The sequence below is a fragment of the Toxotes jaculatrix genome, chromosome 22 (assembly GCF_017976425.1).
Source record: "Toxotes jaculatrix isolate fToxJac2 chromosome 22, fToxJac2.pri, whole genome shotgun sequence".
Classification (NCBI taxonomy): domain Eukaryota; kingdom Metazoa; phylum Chordata; class Actinopteri; family Toxotidae; genus Toxotes; species Toxotes jaculatrix.
Window position 1 is genome coordinate 13,415,216 of NC_054415.1, and position 20,370 is coordinate 13,435,585.

Below are 20,370 nucleotides of genomic sequence, written 5' to 3' on the forward strand. Positions count from 1 at the left end.
ACAATCTCTGACAGTCAGTACTTCCCAGAATTCAACTGTGGGTTGTTACTTTTGTCTCTTAACTTCGCTCAGTCTCTACTCGTGATTTTATACATTTGTCGTGATGCTTGTCGACAAAAACTTCAGGCAGTTAAGTGAATTTTGAAAGTTGTTTTCAGTCAAAGTCGGTTTATAAGGGCGTTTACTTAGCTTGAGAATATGATCTGACAGAAAATCACAGATTAAGAGATAAATTCAATTATCATGTATGAAATGAATACAGCACTGACCAGCATGTGCTGAATATCACAGGCCACTGAAGCATCACAGTGCCACAGACGTGCCACAGATGCGCACTGTACAGTACTTCTACAGTACTTATAAATTAGCATGAATAAATTTGACTTTTAATACATATTTTTGGAACTAAAATTTCATGAGAACCACGCTTTTTAACAGCCAGTGCAAATAAAGAGACTGCTGATATATAAATTATTAAAGAAAAACATCTTGAACACTTCATTAATTCACTAATATTCCATTACCTTCAACCTCCCAATCATTTCATATTGTGAACTATTTAACAAACTGATCTTTTAATCTTCAGTCTAACAGTTTGCCTGGAGATGGAGGGACAGTGTCGCACTACTCCAGCAAGGATCAACAGTGTGACATCTACCATGTCTTCAGTCGCGAACGGTGCAAAGCAAATCTGAGAGAAATGTGTTTCCCCAGTAGAAAAGGACTTTGAAGGTGGCAAGTAGAAACAGGAAGTAGTTTGAGTGAAAATGATAAAAATAAGAGTTCCAGTTCCTCACTCATGTAAACAAGGTTTCAACTCTAAGTTGCGATTTTATGTTCAAAAGGTTTTGCATTTAACCAAAGCCATTAGCTGTAGACGTAAGCAGTCAGGGAACCATTCCATCTGAAAAACTTAAAAATGGCACGATCGGTTTCTGCTGCTGACAGCAGGTAAAGACAGGTAAAGAATGTTACTTCGTGAGCTTGGTCTGGATGTTTGACTTGGTCTAAGCGGTGAAATGGAAATTGTCTCTCCTGCTGTGTTTATTTTCTGCTCTGGGTATTTTCACCATTTAATATAATTAAGTTAATTTAATTCAGCAGCTGCGAATGTTGGTCCAAGTCTGCATGGGTACAGTGTCACAGGTTAGAAATCCTCATGACCTTCATTTATTTACACTTTTTTTTTTCCAGTCACCCTCACAGACCTGATGTAGTTCTGGTTTTTAAAGAGTTCAAATGACTGATTTGATGTGACTGATTTTCACTCGGTCAACATCCCATATTTTAGTTATTCATCTGCTCTCGCTATTCTTCATAAAAAAAAATTATTTTTTAGTAATTTAGGAACAACTTGAAATCTTAATCCTCCCAAACTTGTGCTAAGTGGACCGTTTCTCCACACCCTGTTTGATCCCCAGCACCAGGTGAACAAACCAGTTGATCTGAACCATCCAGCCTTTCTCCCTGCAAATCTCTATCTGGTCCAGAAGGTGGCGCTGGGCCTCGTCCTCGCTGCGGCCGACGGTCAGTGCCTCACGGATGTACTCAATGTCCTCCTTACTGGTCAGCTGAGGCATTCCTGTTAATGGCCAAAAACAGAAAGATTCAGTTTTCAGACAGAGGTATGAGAGTCTGTCTGTCTGTATCTATCTATAGTTTTGTTGTTAATATCTGAAAAGAAATGAGGTCGTACCGGTCATCAGCATCATAGAGAAGAGGATGATGAGCAGGTTGGTGTGGTGCCGAAGAGCGAGGTAAGCCTTCACACACACGTCCTGAGACAAAAGGCAAAGGATGTGTAATACATACTGTACATTTGGGATGATGTAACATCCCCTGGCTGCCACGTTAGACGTCACCTCTAGTCACCAGCAGCTATTCAAGCTCATATTGATGACTTATTGTGGCCTTTCTGACCTATTTAAAGAACAGTGGATGGATGTTTGTGCATGTGTGAGTGTATCTGTGTTTGTGGACGACCTGCATGTATGTTTAGTGTATTCACATGGCAGAAAAAAAAAACATTTTCTGCACCTGGAATTTCTGGAAGTGGGGGCTACTTTTCTTTCCCGATGTTCCCATGACATACAGGAAGTCTGGCGTGAGCACGAAGGGAACCCACTCCTTACTGATTCCCATGAAGCTCTTATAGTTCCCCAGGATGTGACCAAAGTCGATGTGGAAGAGATTCCCTGAAGAAACACAAAGGAGATTAGTTTTCAGTATTTCCTTTAGGTTTTTTTTTTCTCTGCTGAACTACAGTACATTTAAGGCCAAGAGGGAACAAACCTCAAACACAGAAAACAGAATGTGACTAATGTGTATATGAATCATTTCAAAAGTATGGCTGAAAGATTCTGGGGAGAAATTCTGTTCAGTACTGACAGATTAAAATTTCAGTTGTCTATTTGTAATGATGTTACTAAGACTTACATTTTACAGACACTTAGAGGAAGGACTTTAACAATAACATAATAAGAACTTGATTAACAACATGTAAAAACAGCGACTTCACGTCAGTTCCCTCACCATGACCTCATCTTCAGTTTGCCGCACAGTGAGAAGAAAACACAGACAAACACTGTCATTACCGGATTCAGTGATCATGATGTTGTCGTTGTGGCGATCCCCAATTCCCAGAACATATGTAGCCACACAGTAACCCCCACAGGAATATAGAAACCTCTCCACGGCCTGCTGGAACTGCACGGAGAGAGAGAGAGAGGGAAAACAGTTTGTCACACAATAAAAGACTGTTCTAGCTCATTTTCCATGTCATCATTCAGTCCCACAGCAGGCACTGAATGGTTTCCTTGCTGTTTCATGTGGCTAAGAAGAGGAAACAGTCTTGGTGCTGTGGCACAGGATAGCTCTCAGCTGTGCAAATGTTAAGGGTGAGGATGTGAAACCGTCCTCACCATAGGTATAATGTGAAAATGAAAACATACTGAAGAACAGGCCAGAGTCGCCTTTGTCTTCCTTAACTAAAGCTAAAAGATGAAGTGTAGATTAGATACATATAGATTTATAGATCAAAACCAGAGCAGGAAGGTTTAAGAAAAAGGAGATATAGACCACGGGGGAGCAGGTGCCATGGCTAAAAGTAGTGCATGTGATTGTTATGGTGACAGGAAAAACCCTGGGGGTTGCTTCCTTCCTGTCTGTCGCACTGTTACTTCCTCTAACGTCTGATAAACGGAGCAACTGCTGGAGACAAAAGTGTTACATCAGCACACTGAATGACACGTCGTATTAGACACTTCTGCTCTAAAAACCATGCACACTGGAGATCCGGTGTATGCATCTCTGCTCAAAGAAGTCCATATATTTAACTAAATAATGATTTGCATGTTATCAGGCATGCTGAATGTAATCAGACTGAGCCTGTAGTACCTTGTCCTCGCTGACACACTTGTCATGAAGCCACTGATAAAGGATTTCATCTTTAAAAGCTCCGGTGCTTCCAACAACGCTCTGCTGGATGTTAGCAATGGTGGTGGCGTCCTTCACGATCTCAATCATACCTACAGAGATACAGACAAGAAAGAGCAGGTAGATATCACAGAATGGCTGCAGCACTGGACTCGTTTGTTTTTCCACACCTGTTTGAATAACTGACCAATTCTGTTTCCGGTGGAAATGCAGCCATACGGTAACAGACAGAGGTCCAGGGATTCAGTCTCCCAGATCGACTCCATGATCAGCAGAATCTGAAGGGACACAGGAGGAAAAGAGTAAGAGCCTTTCTTCAGTAATTTGCTAACTTCTGCGTTTGAGACTACGTCGTCACTTCACCTGCAGGATGAGCATATCCTGTCTGAGGTCATCACCGTCTTTGAAGATGATGCCGATGGGGTCTTTGGACAGAGTGGTGGGGTCGGCCCGTTTAAACTGCAGCCACAGTGGCTTCTTCTTAGATGCCATCACTTTGCACTGCTCAATCTGTGGGCACATACAGTTATTCTGAAATCCACAGGCTGACTGAAGGGTACTCTGATGAAATCAGTCAAGCCATCTTAGCTCTGAAGTCACCCTGTTTTCATTTCCGTATTTATTTCACACTTTCACAAAAGCAGTTTCAAACCAGGATTCGATCAGGGGATTATTAGGGGGTCTCATGAAATTTAAATGAATCAATGAAACTTGATTTCTCCAAAGCCTGTATGTGTGTTTGTCCCTCACCATCAGTGCTCCAGCTCTGAGTCCAGGATCATAAGGAACTCTGAAACTCTCCGGCAGACCAGATGACTGCAGAGTCTCCAGCTTCTGACGCAACTGAAACACCACTGACAAGCACACACACACACACACACACACACACACGCTTTAGTTTCACTTCTTCAAGATGTATTTTGTTTTATTAATCTTTAACCCATGACAGATTAAATTGTTACACAAGCTGCCCACTAATGAATTTCAGTGTTTGTTCTTATCTTGGTTTTTAATGCTACATTTTAGGCAGGAACTCATGCACATTATAAAGTTTGACAGAGAGCAGACCAAAGCAAAGAGTGTATTATCTGGGATTGGCCACAGTGGTTTGTGAAATGTAGTAACCACATGCTGTAGTGTTATATTTTTGGATGGCTCTAAAGGTTTTTTGTCAGCGCTTTGCTCAAACCAAAGAGCTACAGGTCGAACTGAAGGTTTAACCTCTCCTCCTTACCTTGTGCAGTGACGTCATATTTGTCAGCAGACATGGCCTTTATCTCCCGGGTGACTTTCTGCAGAGCCTCAGTCATCTCCACCTTGGAGAGGTTGAGGTAGAAGTTAAGGAAAAAAGCTGTTTCAGAGGCATACTGCAAATCCAACGAAAAGGTGAGGAGAGGTCACATGGCTCCCTCTCCTCTTAGAGCCAAACCCAACAAAGCTGACAAGGAATGAGGAGAATGACAGTCGTTCCTTCTGCCTCTGAGTTCTTGGTCAGATAGTTTGGACATAGTCACACTCGAAATTAAGCCAAAACAAGCAAATGCAGACGCTGACCAGTGTAGCTAACTCTACACTGTCCAAAGTACTGCCAAATTTAGTTTGCTGTGATTGTGATCAGCCATCAGTCAACAATCCAATTAGGCATCAGGAACTTAACATAAGACAAGAGGAGATAAAGTCTCTGAACCTCAGTGTTTCTTTTAATGTAAACACAGACACACAGAGAGTTTGTTATCCACCTGCTTCCTGTAGTCCTGCAGCATGGCCTCACCGCAGCCTCTGAGGTAGGCCTCCAGCAGGACGGCATACCTCTGCTGGTAGTGCATAGACTGGGCGATCTCACTGCGCAGGAACCAGAAGAGAAAATGACCAATACGCTTACTCTGTGGAGAGAAACCAAAACAAAAGAGAGAAAACAGAAAGCCTGAGTTTAACTCGCTGGAAAAGTTTCTCATAACGCATCATATATCAGTGCAGACGACACAGACAAAACAAATGAATGGGCGCAAATATAGAAACCACAGAAACACATACACACACACACACACACACAGACACTCAACAGTGTGCGACAGTGTAAAAACAGACACACAGCTATGATCCTGCTTACCCTCAGGGCTCTCTTCAGTAGGAACCTCACAAGGGCGCTGTCATGGTAGGGCTCAAACTTGACTGCCTGCAGGACACACACACACACACACACACACACACACACACCAAGACATGTAGATTACCTCTGATTAAAAAATACAGTCAAATATAATGTTGCCATGTGAAACCCATTCAAAAACCACACTGTGGTCAGTGTGAAAATAACCTGGTTTCCTATAAAAATAAAAGCAGAGATGAAGATGTTTGTAAATTCTGACATTAAAGGCACCCTGTGAAGCTGCTGATTAAGTGCTATAGATAATCGTGTGAGCCAGTAAAAGAGAAGAAGAATACCCTGTCAAACTGACAAGTCAGAACAATCAAAAAAAAAAGATTTATCAATAGCAGGAAGGGGTGCAAGGGAAACATTTTAAGGCTTTTTATAACCTACAAAATCACACACACTGAAAGCAAACAAAACTATGTTTGTTTACAGTAAGAATTTCACAGGTCAGCCTCAGCACACTGGGTACAGAGGTTACTGTGTGAGGGGGCAGAAGCTGTGACTGTAGCAGTAAAGGAAGCACAGTGAAAACACTGAGCGTGTTGTGCTCACACAGATGCTGTGAAGGGAGCAGAGAGCAGTTTAACAGGTCAGAAGGTCAGACAGACACACACACACACACACACACACACACAGACAGATGGTAGAATCCAGACTAACCAGCATTTAAAACAGAATAAACAAAGTTACACCCATAACAACAGTTCTGAGTCATCGCGTCATGAAAACACCAAACTTCATGCAGCGGGGTGTTTCTCTGTAGGATTCAGTTTATGTATAACATGTACTGGACTGAAACTCTCCACATGTCACTGAAGAGCAATGGGAGACAGTGATAACAGTATATGGAGGAGAGTCATTTTCCTGTCAGACCAAAAGGCCCTTTGTTGTCCTCAGCTGATAACTCACACTGCTCATGCAAAGTTGACCACAGAGTCAAACATGGAAACACATCAGAGGACAAACATGCAGCATGTATGTGCTGAGCTGCCTCTTTCCATGAGCTTGTGAAATAATAGAACTTTGTGGAGATTTACATCATATCAAGTTCACTTTTTTCTGTCATGAAAGTCAGTATGTGATGTCAAAAAGTAAACAATAAGAACTGGGTGTAGTTACTGTAATTAGCGTGAACACTGACAAACAGAGGTTAACCTGTGACAGCTGATGATGTGTATGATACACCCGTGTCACACACACGTCTCTCATTTGAAACAGGCCAAACAGTGTGTTTAGCTTAGCACAGAGGCTGGAAACAGTTAGCCGTCCAGTTAGCTGTCCAGCACTACAAAAAAAGAACACACCTGGTCGTGGTGTGAAAAGCAAAAGTCGCTGGAGTAGTAACTAAGTAAAGAAAGTGAAAATGAAAGACTCACCTGAACAAGCTGCAGCAGATACCTCAGCACATCGTCATCTTCCAGAGTCTCCAGCTTCCTGACAGCCATGGAACGAACCTGAGCGTCAGAGTAGTGACAGTCCAGCAGCTGCATGGCCAGACCAACATCCAGACCACTGAAGGGGAACAACATGACCACAAGTGATGGTGGTGACTCTGTGCCTACTGAGGTACAGATACACATAGTAGTAGTAGGCAAACCCTTTTACCTGCTGTCCCAAGCATTGCTGCGCTCCAAAAGACGGTGTGTTGCCAAAACATCTTCCTGTTTCCCCCATCTGACTGAGCCCAGCAGCTTTGGGTAGGCCCTGAGGACACGAAGCGATACGTGGCAAAATTAGATATCTGACAATAAGAGGAAAAAAGAATAATGATATACATTTTCTTCCGGATAGAAGTACCTGGGGTCACGCATGCACTCATGTCTGAAGTGCCAGAGCAGCTCTTTGTCCTCAGGGCTGAGCGGATGCAGGGGGTCGGTCCCCACGATAGCCTCAAACTGTTTCTTCAGGTGGTTGGGCATCTCTCTCTGACCTCGCTCTCCTCCCTCGGCTTCGTCGCCCCCAGCCGCCACGTCCCGGCTGACGTCCCGGCTCTTGGGCAGCACCACAGGGTAACAGTACTTGTCCAGTAAAATAGCAATGGCCATGGAGGAGGCCTTGTCTGGGTTGGTCGCCGAGGTGAGTTTGTCCGCATTGATGCTACTGCTGCTCTCCTCACTCTTCTCCGGCATTTTCCACATGTGGAGGATGAACTCGCCCTGGCGGAGCAGAGAGCGGTGGTCGATCAGGAGCAGGTTGACGTAGTACAGGAGACGACCCTTTGTCTTTCCTGAAAGACGGACAGGCAGACACAGATAAGCCTCATTCATTAAACTGTCAACATGATAGCCTGCTACATGTGAGAAGACCGTACCATCATAGTTGCCTCCTCCTCCTGGACTGTCCAGGTAGGAGCTTCCCTTGGAGTTTGGTGTCTGCTGCTTCCCACAGATCACCTGCATGAGAGAAATACAGCGAGCAGAACCATGAGGAACCAACAGAGTACACAGAGATGAACAATTCAAGCAAAATTCATTCATCCAGCTCCTTTACATCAGAGCATGAAGACACCAGCTTTGTATTAGTTTACCTGGAGGTTGAGACGCGCCCCCTTTGGCAGGTCCTTGATCTTAATGTTAAACTCCAACCAGCAGTTCCACAGCACTTCTTCATTGAAGGTTTTGGAGGTCGTCCTCTCCTGGGAGAGTAAATTCAGGGTCTGTTGTCTTGGCAGCAGTTGTGCTTCTCAGGTATGATTTACTGAATCTTGTTTTTAGATTTTCATGGAATCAAATCCTGCCTCACCCCCCGACCCTTTTTCAGCTCTGGAACCCTCTGCCTAAAGATCTGAGACTTACAGAATTAGTAACATCTTTTCAACCACTTTTAGTGACAGTTTACTATTTAAGTTTATTATTCTGTAATTTCCTTTTCTGTGTGGTTGTTTTTATTGTTGGCGATGGAGTCAAGTTACCTTCACACACAAAAGATTCACAGGAAGCGATACAGCACGTAATCTCATGTTAGTGTTTTTAATTTTATCTCACTGATATCAGCCACACCATTCACGGTTCACTCTCCTGCAGCTGTATCAAAGCTGCATTAAGCTACTGCTAAAGCTAATCCTACTGCTGCTAGTTCATCTTGGTGTGTTTTCCTTACCTGGGCTAAGAGCTGCTGGCCGTGGAAGATGCTGGCCTCTATGAAGACAATAAACTCTGGGATTTTGGGCAGGGATGGGATGTCGATACCCAGCACCTTCACTCTGAACTTCCTGTTACAGTCCCACATGGAGATAGTGAACACTCGTTCGTGGTCTTTCTCGTCGATGGTCAACTGCTCATGGGTACCTGGAGAAGAAAAGTTTGGAGAATAACATGTTTTAGTAAAACTGAAGACATACAATAAATGCATTACATACAAATAACACGGTATATCTCCCTCAGTTAAAGTTGTTACCTGCAACTCCTGTGCAGTCATCCACTTGGGCCCAGTCCTCTTTCTGGACCAGATCCAGGGCAGGATCAGGCGGCATCTCCAGAACCAGGTGGATCTCCTCACCATTCTTCAGACACTGACGAATCCAGTTGAAGTTCTGCAGCGGTTTATCCCCGTACAGGTACTCCTCCCTGTGTGAAAGGGCAATGAAAAGATTACTTGGCTTACGTTACATGGGCCACATGTATAAGTAGCTCAGGTGTGATTGCAGATGTTTTAGCATCTGACATACCTGCCACACACACGTAACACATAGTCTGTCTCACACATGTTTTCAGGGATGCCCAGCAAAAGTCTTTTATTTGCTGTCTTGGTGAAAAAGCTTGCCAGCACCTAAACAAGATGGAAGATACAGTACATAGAAACAGTACAGTACCAGAGCAGAAGGTGGTCAACATGTAAGTAGTGCTCATCACTGCAGGGATCTACCTGTGCAGGTGTGTCGTCGATGAAGACCTTGATGGTCTGGCTTGCTGTGGTGATGTGGATCACCACCAGGATGTGACCATTACTGACCTGAGAGGTGGAGCAAACCAACGGAACAAGATGAGAATTAATTTAAAAAATAATAACGTAATAATCAATTACAATGACTTAATTGAATTAATCGTGTTTTCCTATATTAGATAAATCAACCATGAATTAGTCAGTTAATAAATCAGTTTCATTCCTCATGTGCCATTACTCAAAACATTTGGGAAGGCAAAAACATTCACATAACAAAATCACATACACATACAGTACCTTGCTGAGCAGGTGTTCAGGCAGCGGTTTGCGGGTCACCCAGGGGTCCATGGAGTAGAGTTTTGGGTCGCGGTCAGACAGCTCGATGCGTCGCGGCGTCAGCAGCTTTCTGCGGGTGAACTCCAGCTCATCGTCGTGCACGTTGCTGACATCAGTCACGTCGTAACCGATCAGGTAGTTTAGGTAGCGCTGGTACTGCAGGGACTCCTCTGAGGGCTGGGGGCGGGGCACTAGCTGGATCCGCCCCACATCCTTCTTCAGGGCTTCAGAAACACAACAGACATGTTTACAGTAACTCGCCTTCTAACTCCATTAGGAAGTAAAAACATCTGCCACAGGTTAGTACCTCTCCAATAGCGAATGCAGTCGAGTGTCTGGAAGACCTGGTGCTTGTCGTAGATCTCACACACGTTGCCTTTCTTCTGGTAGAGCAGGATGCAGTGGTCAGGAGAAAACCGCTGGTAGAATTCAGGACAGAGGTTTGAAGTCACCGCCTTCAGCCACACCTGAGCTTTCACCTGATAGTCAAGATATATACGTGCATCAATTAACCAAACCAAATCAACATAATGTATGTTTAAAGCCACTATGACCACTTTTGACAGTGAATCAGTAAGTTAGGCAACCTGTTCTACGGTCCAGTTTCCAGCAACCTCCAACAGCAGACTGTCGGGGCTGGTTCTGCCCCGTGCCACAGTGGGCAGGATAAACTCAACAGTGATCTGGTCCATGGAGGAGCTGGAGGACGACGTGATGGCCTTCTTTCTCCTTCTCCTCCGGATTTCTTCTCGCAGGACTTTGGGCTCTTCGTCGCTCACTTGGATCTGCTGCTCGTCCATCGCCTAGCTTCAGGGGGATGACAGAGAAGGAGATACTCTTATGTTGTTTATCATTAATCTGTGATCCTGTATACACCTCATGTACCTCCAGAAGTCAGATTAAGTAGAAAAGAGTTAAGAAAATAAGTCAGAATGCATTTAAATCACCAGCAGGTACCCTGATATTGATAGAGAGCTGCCTATCTATCAGAAAACACTGATTCTGGGCTGTGAACTAACACAACTCTATTCATTCTATTATTAGTACTTCCAGTCACAATGAATCTGCATTAAGTCTTGTTTCTGTAATGTAATTCATTACTGTACTATCCTGGAAGATTTAGTTACACTGGGATCTTCTAATACAACTACGAAAAATATATTAGGAATACTACATAAACCACTGCTCACTCATTAATAACGCTGACAGCCATACTAAAAGTGATTTTTAACACACACCATCTTAACTGACTGGAGTGATCTAAATAACAGGATAATTAATGGCTGGAGTTTCCTTTCTGCTTCTTTCACCCCAACAGAGGAAGTTTTGAAAAGCAGGAAGCAAAACTCGACACAGCATGGATGATACTAAAACTACACAGACTGACACAGTCCGCTGTTTTAACGGCTGAGTCATAATCATTGTTAAGTCCATATTTACCGGTAAAAACTGACCCTAACGACCCTGCGAGGGGTAAATACTGCTTTTAAATTCAGCCATAGCGGAACTGGGTCAGTCTGTGGTGGATGTAACGGTACAGATGCCATAATAATCGAAATGAGAGGCGTCAGTTCTGTAAAAGAAAAACATAAAGCCCTTTCATTTTTTAAAAATATAACTCACCAATGAACGCACACGCAGACGGCAACGAAACCCGGAGCTTTGGGCGAAAGTTTCGGCATTTATGCTACATGAAGAGACCACAGACCAGAGTAAAAACTTTTCAAGTTTGCGAACAGAGCCTGGATTAAGGAAACGTTGCGCTTCTTGTCAGGAAGGTTGTGAAACTTACCGGCTAGCTTTTCTAGGCAGTACAACACTTCCGGTTCTCTTCAAAGTAAAATACTACATTGGAAAGTATTGCAAGAGAGGGTAAACATAAAGGTATAGAAAAATAGATAGATAGATAGATAGATAGATAGATAGACAGATAGATAGATAGATAGTACTAACAATCACCATCATCAAGATCATCATCATGATAATTAAAAATAAAAAAAGAATAATGTTCTAATTTAAGAATGCGTGTTTCTAGGCTCTGACCACCAAGGTAAAATGAACATGGTCGTTATAATATTAACCTGTAATTTCAGATAGCTTCGGCTCAGGGTTTATAATAGCTGATTATAAGTCCTTTTGTATTTTTTTGTTAATTCATTTTGAAAGTATTGACAGTTGTTGCTCTGTAATCATGTCTAACTTGATCAATCCGGACTTGATGTAGTTCTGTACTGCGAACACTGAGGGGCGCGATTTTACAACTGTCAGCCATCAGATCCACATCAGGCCTATATCAGTCAGAACTAAAACAATTATTGTTTTTACAATTACTGATTTTAGTTTTGTTATTTGCAATTATCAGGCCAGTAATGACTCGTACAAACTGATACAACGATTGCACTAACAGTGCTGCAGACCCTCACTGAGGCCAGTGGAGGGCAGTGAACCTGATGTTTAGACGATACCTGGATGAGACAAAACCTTTCTTTTGTAATCTTGAACGGGCTTCCGTGTTATTCAAATGTAGGCCTACAAGATGACTGATTCAGCTGCTTCTGTGTGTCCACAGACATGTACTTTTGTCATCATTTGACTGGAAAAACCTGAACATGGTGCTCTCACACCTGATCCAAGCGTGTCTTTACCTGGACACGGGACTGTGAACTATCTCAACTACATCAAGCAATTTTTAGTGTTAATTAAACCTCATCATCATATCTACATGATTTTTATCACTCACTACTAACGACTCAGGTTGTTTTTTTTTAGTAGATACTTTTTACTCTTACTCAAGTTGCTTACTTGATGATTATTTTTACTTCTACTTGACTACTTGTCATTATGACAGTACTGTTATGTAAGCGCAGTATGTACTTAGAGATATTAAGGATTTTATACAATAGTTTTGGGTCTGAAAGACAGACAGCCAGAGAAGTGGCTTTGACCGGGTTATATGGCTGAAACTACCTGTTTTACTAGTTACACTGGACACATTACAGCTTAGCTGAAGGCTGTTTCTCTCCATACTCTACATGCTCTCAGTCTTTGATTGTTTTTTATGCTCAATTTGAATATTGTGTTATGAGTGTTTCAGCTCTTTAAATTGATATTAAATGATTAAATGATCTTGCCACATAGTGAGGTATGGGGGTGATATCTTCATCTTATGGTGTAGTATCATAATAATTAGGATTTTTCATGTTATTTTAAAATACGCATGCTTTTAAAGCAGGAAATTAAATTTGAAACTGTCATTTTACTTTCACTTCTTTCATCACTTTAACCCACCCAGTATTTTATTGTTGTGGTGATGATAATGAATAGAATAAACCCCAACACTACACTGACCAATCAGGGTGGGAGAAGCTGTAGAATGACATCAGCTCTGGCCAATGAGATCGCTGGGGAAACTGTGTTTATACCAGCCCCCTTTCCCGTACAAGGCGACTGTTTTGGTGAGTTAAGGAAAGTTCATTGAAATCATTTATGGTTTTTAAAGCGTTGAATTTGAGAAGCGGTCGCACCAGTTGAATGATTTTGCCTTGAACTTGGCACACGAATAATAACGTGAAGCTGACAACGTTTATTTTTTTGTCTGAATACAGTTTCGCTCCTCGCCCCGTAAAGCTTCATTGTTGACGTTAGCTAGTTGTTTTGTTGTAACTGCCTTTGCGCAACAAGATGGCTCGTCCGTTTTAATGTATATAATTATATTTTCTCACTCTGAATCTCATTTATATCGCTCATTGGTCGGTTAAAACACAGACGACAAAGCTTGTACTAGTTTTCGTCGATCAAACTTAAGTATTTCAACTGCACTTTTTGTTTCGTGACAACAAATAACACTGCTTCGTCTTAAGTTTTACAAAGCGTAAAAACGTTGAGACCAGTGTCATTTAATACCAGGCGATAATGCCACAATAGTCAGTTTGTCTTGGGTGGTTAATTTCGTGCTTTGTATTCATTTTGAACTATTTACTTCAAATGTATAATCGCTGCCCTTCTCAGTATTGAATGAATGGGCTTTTTTATGCGCATGCGTGCAGGATCTCAAAGTTTATAAACAAGAGCGAGTCACATGACGAGGGCATTGTGAAATAGATAAGACTGAAACATGTTCTTATCGTGTTTACATGTTAAAAACCGACTATTTCATGGTATTGTTTCAGATTAAATAACGAACAAGTGAATTTACAGGAGCTTTGAGGATGTATCTAAAGTTAGGTGCATTCTTAGGTAATAGCAGCCTGCCCTGAGGTACCCTCTATCTCCTTATGTCACCCCAACCATTTATAACCTATACATTACAGCTCAGTGAAGGATTATGTTTCTCTCTCTCTCTCTGTCTCTCTCTGTGTGTGTGTGTGTGTGTGTGTGTGTGTGTGTGTGTGTGTGTGTGTGTGTGTGTGTGTGTGTGTGGATGCATGGGGATTTTGCAATATGCCAATTATGTGTCGTAACTTTACCTGTGGGTCATGTACTCTAAATTTGACCATTTACATAAACAAGCTACCAGGCAAAAAAAAGTGCATAGTATAAAATAATACATAGCTACAGTGTATAATTCAGTTCACTCCATGTTTCAGTGACTGTGACATCATGGTGTGGGAGGTGGTGACCCCAGCTGTGCTGTCCAGTGACCCCAAAAATCACAAGGTCCAGGAGCTCGAGCCTCAGGCCGAACACACAGGTAATGCATCTATACTGCATCATTCTAATTATAAAAATAATAATACTTGATCTGGAAATCATAGAATTATTTGGAAAATATACTAATTTTATTGGACTTGTGTTGAGTTTACGTTCACAGATGTGTTCTACTGTTACTTTGCTATCCCTGTCAATCATTCACTATCAAAATCTAACAGAACTAAAGTCCGACTTTATTTTAAAACCTAAATGCAATTAAACAACAAACTCAAGCTGCAAAATTCTCAACTAGTCAAGTTTGCTTCCTACACAGTGATTTCCTGTTTGTCTGTTCTCACCTTCAGTGATGATGGATGCAGATGGAGACCAACCACATGACCTGCTCCGCTGTGAGGAGCATTTCCCTTCCTCACCTGGCTTCCCCACCAGTGACAGTTACATGGAATATGGTACATAAGTCATACACCAGGTTTAACACAGCTAATGGAACAATAACACAATACATGAGGGCTGACGTTTGTTTTCACCTTCCAGACGACCTGCCAGATCTACAGGAGGTTCAGGAGGAAGCGGAGCCAACAGCTCCACCTGTTTACCAGGTGGAGGTGGGTGTGTCGCACCAGGAGCTACATGCACGTGAAGAAGCACACAGCCCACAGCCTCCCGACACACACTGGCTGACACAGCTGGCTCACATCGCCACCGGGCCCCAGAGCCCACTGCTACAGGAGTCTAGTCACAGCAGGTAGGTGCTCTTTGCACTAACCCTGTAAATTACATTGTGTATTCTGTCCTACATTAGTTACTACAGGTCAGGTGATTTTCTGACCATCCAGTTTATGAGTCTGTGTCACTTTCAGCTCCTCTTTGGTCTGCATCTCCAGCACCAGCAGTGATCTACATTCCTACGCCCGGCCACCTCCGCCTGCTCTCCCCAGCAGCACATCGCCGCCCCCCAGAGGTCATGGCAGGGAGCGTCGACGCAGCAGGGTAGAGCTAATGTTTACCTGCTTCCTTTTCTTTGTTTCTTCATCACTCACTGTCATTTATGCAAACACAGTATCTATAGAAAAGTATCCGGATTACACATAAAAACACCTCAGCTCCCACCTGTAATTATTTTATCAGAGTTTGAAACATTTGGTTTTATGTGACTTACAGTGGTATAGAGGGAGTTTTGTCCTGATGACCTTTCTCCTTTCTGTTTCCACAGACGAACAGTGAATGTGGCTCTGCAGTGTCGACCAGGTCCTCTCTCTCTGACGATGAAGACATGGGTTGGAGCTTCTCCTGGCCACCCACTGCCTGGCACTGTTTTCTCAAAGGTAGACATACACATACACTGAGAAAATTCAAAAAGATTAATCAATTTTTTAACTTAATGTTTATTCAACATTTACAAAAACCTCTCTGTTATAATTTAAATCATCTGTGTCGTATGTGTGTGTCATGAATGTGATGCAAAGCTGCTCTTCTGTCGTCAGGCACTCATCTGCGTTTCCACAGTGGTTGTAACATGGACTGGCAGGATGCGGAGGAGTTGGACTCTGCTGAGGAAGACTCTGGTGATGAGGAGCAGTCCAGATCTCTCAAGGTACATTACACAAGCGGCTTGTGGCTACTCTTAGATTGCCAGGCCTTTGAGTTCACAGCGTAGTGTCTCTGTACTGCATCCCCCAGAAATCCTTTCTCCGTGTTTTATGTATTAAAAACACTTGTTACTCTTTTATAGTGCTATGGCTCTGAGGGTCTGCAGCTGGTGGAGCATTCAGAGATTGTCTTATCTGGTCAGGCTGTCCTACAGCTGACCTTTGACCCCGGCACATTTGGACATACCCCCATGACTGCCAGGTGCCAACTTGACCACCCCTTCTATGTCAAAAGCAAAGGTAGGACTGGCAATGAGACGACACTGAAATGGATTAAACAGCATCGTTACAATGAGTTCTTTACACATCCTTTGTCCTCCTGCCTATCAGGGTGGTCATCCTTCTACCCAAGCTTGACTGTGGTGCATTATGGGATACCATGCTATGAAATGGAGGTAGGAGATGTGTGCCTACCCCCAGGACACAGAGATGCCAAAGACACGGATGACTCGCTGGTCTTTGACACCTTTAGGAGGTAAAATGGATGCTAACAGTATAATTATCCACTGATAAACATGGACTCCACATAAGATGTTTAACTGAACATGATTCAGTGTTAAATGTCGTATGCTATTCAAAACTGAAAGTAGCAGAAAGGCCGATCAGCACGTTGATTATTGTGTGTGACTGCGACTCTTCCTCAGTTATGACTTCACTCCTCTGGACTCCTCTGCGGTTTACGTGTTGAGCAGCATGGCCAGACGGCGGCGTGCCTCCCAGTCCAGCGGGGGAGCTGTTTCTCCAGACAGAGGTACTGTGCTTCAGGTCTCCTAAATTTTGAGATAAAGCAGAAACATTAAGAAAAGGCAAAAACAACAAAAACACACTGTAGGAAAACTCAGAATCTCTGGCACGTGGTTGAGGATGGATTACAGGAAAAAAAAAAAAGAAAAGCAAACCCAATGTGAATCTGTTTAAAACTCACAGACGCCCACAGTCCCAGCCACGCCCGCTCTCCTCATCAAAAGCCAACCAAGAGCCAGCATGCCGGTGCACAGACAGGAAGTAATGTCACACCCACTAAGTGCAAGCGGCCAATGAACGCCTTCATGCTGTTTGCCAAGAAGTTCAGGGTGGAGTACACACAGATGTATCCAGGCAAGGACAACAGGTAGGTGTTCTGTGTGATGTGTGTTGTGAAGCCATGTAGTGTACCCGTGTTTGTTAAATGGTAATGTAAATGTATGTGTGTGTGTGTTGTAGAGCGATCAGCGTGCTCCTTGGTGAGCGCTGGAAGAAAATGCGAAGTGAGGAGCGGCGGGCGTTCACCCTACAGGCCAAAGCCCTCGCCGACGAACAGAAAAGACTCAACCCAGACTGCTGGAAACGCAAACGAACGAACTCTGTAAGGACACAAACACACACACTGCTTAACCCAGTGCTTTGTACTGCTGTCTAATTCCTCTTCTTTGCCTAACAGGGTTGTCAGGGAAATTAAGGCTACAGAGAAGAAAAGAGGACAGCTGACAGAGCCTGTAGGAGACACACACACAAATGAAGAGGTGACAAAGAAAAGAGAGCTATGCATAACCTAATACTTTGCTTCAATATTATATTCTGTTAACAGACTTGCCTTAATCTCCCAAAGTGAGGATTTAATTCAGTCTTTGTAAAAATGCTCACAGACCTTGTCAGCATACAAATGAGCAGCAGTGTTTGCTTTTGGCAAACACAAAAAAAAAGTCACTTTCCTGTCTCTTGCTTTTACAAGGTGCTGATCTTTAAAAGGACTAAATCATTACATGTTTATGGTAATTATAACAAGGTATCTAAATGCTATTGAGCACCGTCGCACCAAACAAAATTAAGGCGCAGATCAGCGGGGTTTTAGTTACGAATGGAACCCCACAAATGATTTCACAGCGATGTGACAATAAAAATAAAGAGAGAGATTGGGATCATTTTCAGTCTCTCACCATATGCTTGAAACAGGTGGAAGTTGTGGTGCTGTAGCATGTTAGGTAGAGTAGAGGATGTAGCTATTTTCCCTAAATTATATTTTACATATAAGGAACTATACAAAGTATTTTCTTGCCTGTATTACTTGTATTTGCATTCGGTGTATTTCACAGGACTTCATATTTTAACTTTGCTTTCATCCAAAATGTAGTTATTAAACAAATGTACACCATAAATCCTCAAATAGGGGCCCAGTTATTTTTTTTATTTACCTCAACTTAATAAAGAATCAGGCCTTTTACTGTAGACAGGTTATTTCAGATTTTATCAGTTTTAAATATTTATTTTAGTGAGAAGGCTTCACCTACATCTGATCGGTTCTAGTTTTTAACATTAAAATCATGTTTTGCAGTTCAGGATGAGAATCCCTTTACTTCCCTAGAAGGCTTTTATTTGAAAAAAAGAGTTGGTTTTGAGTTTCCTTCAAGAAAGTACAAGGAAAATACTTTGTACTGATGGAGTGAAGGCTGAGGAAATGCGGATTATGTTACATTTACCAGAGTAGCCACTTCCCTGCTTTTGCCCTCAGCTTTTATTTGTTGGGGCTTTTACTTGAGAATTTACAGGAATTAATAAGTATTGACACAAAAGATATGAATTCACATTTGCAGCAAAGATACTCTCAATGTAGGATTTCCAATGATGTGTTATCGCTTTTGATTCTAACATCTGTGTGTGCCATAACATTTTTAATGTGTTCTATGAAAGTATATTTGTGTGTGTAATCAAAGAAGCAGAAACACAGGTGAGGGTTGATGAGGGTTCAAGTTACTCCCAGCTTTATTTATAAGGAGTTTTGGTGGTTTACGGTGTCAAAAATAGGAACAGAGCTTAAAGTAGTTAGAGCTTAACGTGTTTTTGTGAAAGATGGGATGAGAAGAAAGTGATGAGATAAATTCTTCCGAGCTGATACGGTCACTGATCAACAGCTACTGTCAACATTCAGTGGAAATCATTGCCATAAAAGTGACCTGCACTGGTCAGTGGACATTATCAGTCATCACAAAAAAACCTGTGGCTTTTGTGTTTTATTTTAATCAGGATGTTTTGGACTTTTCTTTTTTTGGTCAGAAATGCAACAGATTGTTTTTCTCATCTCTTTGAATGTGTTTACAGGAATCAGCATTTCAGTCTTTAATTTAATCTCCCTCAGAGACATTAAATTAAAGATGGGGGTAAGAGTGGCTCATTGAGCCCTGGGGAGTTTAGACTTGCGGTGAGTTTGAAACAAACTGTTATACATAAAAGACTGAAAAAAACAGTTGAAAGCCCTCAAAATATACTCATTGTACAATGAGACAGACCTGGACCCTCCAGGACTTACTGGAAATTGGACATTGGGGTTAGACCCAAGGCTACAGCTTCATCTGTTCGTTAATGTCTCTCAGAGACAAAGATTTGGAAAATAGCAACACCTGTTAGCAACCGGATGAGCTAACAGGTCTGCCAATTTGTTTAATGTTATACCTGAAAAGCAAGACCCAGGGCTAATAAAGCAAAAAAATGTTGAGTAACAATCATTTCTATCATCAGTAAAGTGACATTACCTCAAATACTGAGTAAACACACTCAAACCCAGGTGTGCAGCTTTAGAGACGTGATTGGATGAAATTCCTTGTACTGACCTTCATGTAGAGTTGTATCCAGGCAGAGCGTGAAGGCAGGAATCTGTTTGGGGTTTAAAGCTTGAAAAAGTGACATTTTTACAGAAATAGAAAAATAAATAAATAAGAAAAAGAAATGAAATATTTCCAGGATGGTCACTCATACTCTCACTGCATAACGAGGTTTATTCTTAATGCACTATACACACTTTATCTTATGTGACTGCTACAGCATAATGTGTAATGACAAATATTAATATGATTATATAGAAATCTATATTTTTGGTTTTGACTTCATCTTTGTTAACCTTTCATGGTTGTGCATTGATTATTTGACTTTTGTTTGTCTTTACTACCATGTCATGTACAGGTCCATCAGGGGAGACAATGCAATACAGTGTATTATAGTAAAAATAAAAGCATGATGAATCTATAATCCTATTTGTCCTGTGTCCTGTTAAATTAAGGGGTAAGAAATTAAAAAAAATATATATATATATATATTTTTTTCCCTCCCAGAAAAAGAGACGAGTTTTAAACATAAACTAGGTTTGAAACAAATCTTTAATTTTGCTGCTTCAACCTGTTGCTATATACATACTGCACCAGTTTATATCTGGAGATAAAGGTATAGACATTAAGCTGCTACTTAATCATAAAGATAAAAAGAGATAACATTCCATTAAAACAATAAAGATGA

The 20,370-nt window shown here is 42.0% G+C and overlaps 2 protein-coding genes across 3 annotated transcripts; one reads left to right on the plus strand and one right to left on the minus strand.

Annotated features, from left to right (window-relative positions):
• Positions 1–1,129: 1,129 nt before the first annotated feature.
• On the minus strand, positions 1,130–11,580 carry pik3cg (phosphatidylinositol-4,5-bisphosphate 3-kinase, catalytic subunit gamma). Its single transcript, XM_041030329.1, has 24 exons — positions 11,432–11,580; positions 10,396–10,615; positions 10,116–10,287; positions 9,770–10,032; positions 9,455–9,541; positions 9,258–9,358; positions 8,987–9,156; positions 8,690–8,877; positions 8,118–8,225; positions 7,902–7,983; positions 7,388–7,817; positions 7,196–7,294; positions 6,967–7,102; positions 5,546–5,611; positions 5,175–5,318; positions 4,670–4,751; positions 4,186–4,289; positions 3,799–3,945; positions 3,623–3,713; positions 3,397–3,527; positions 2,595–2,706; positions 2,038–2,195; positions 1,697–1,778; positions 1,130–1,582 (listed from the first exon to the last, which is right to left on the minus strand). Exons 2-24 carry the CDS (start codon positions 10,606–10,608, stop codon positions 1,383–1,385), a joined length of 3,366 nt encoding a protein of 1,121 aa, XP_040886263.1. The 5' UTR covers positions 10,609–10,615; positions 11,432–11,580; the 3' UTR covers positions 1,130–1,382.
• Positions 11,581–13,229: 1,649 nt separating this feature from the next.
• LOC121176414 (HMG box-containing protein 1-like) lies at positions 13,230–19,562 on the plus strand. Of its 2 annotated transcripts, none has more exons than XM_041030467.1 (13): positions 13,230–13,263; positions 14,395–14,498; positions 14,803–14,907; positions 14,993–15,203; positions 15,319–15,448; positions 15,672–15,783; positions 15,943–16,052; positions 16,191–16,347; positions 16,438–16,582; positions 16,752–16,858; positions 17,035–17,218; positions 17,311–17,452; positions 17,528–19,562. In XM_041030467.1, the coding sequence occupies exons 2-13, from the start codon at positions 14,408–14,410 to the stop codon at positions 17,543–17,545; spliced, it is 1,512 nt and encodes a 503-aa protein (XP_040886401.1). In that variant the 5' UTR covers positions 13,230–13,263; positions 14,395–14,407; the 3' UTR covers positions 17,546–19,562. The 2 variants fall into 2 exon arrangements, with proteins under 2 accessions (XP_040886401.1, XP_040886402.1); XM_041030468.1 differs by having other exon boundaries at positions 15,343–15,448.
• The last annotated feature ends 808 nt before the right edge of the window (positions 19,563–20,370 follow it).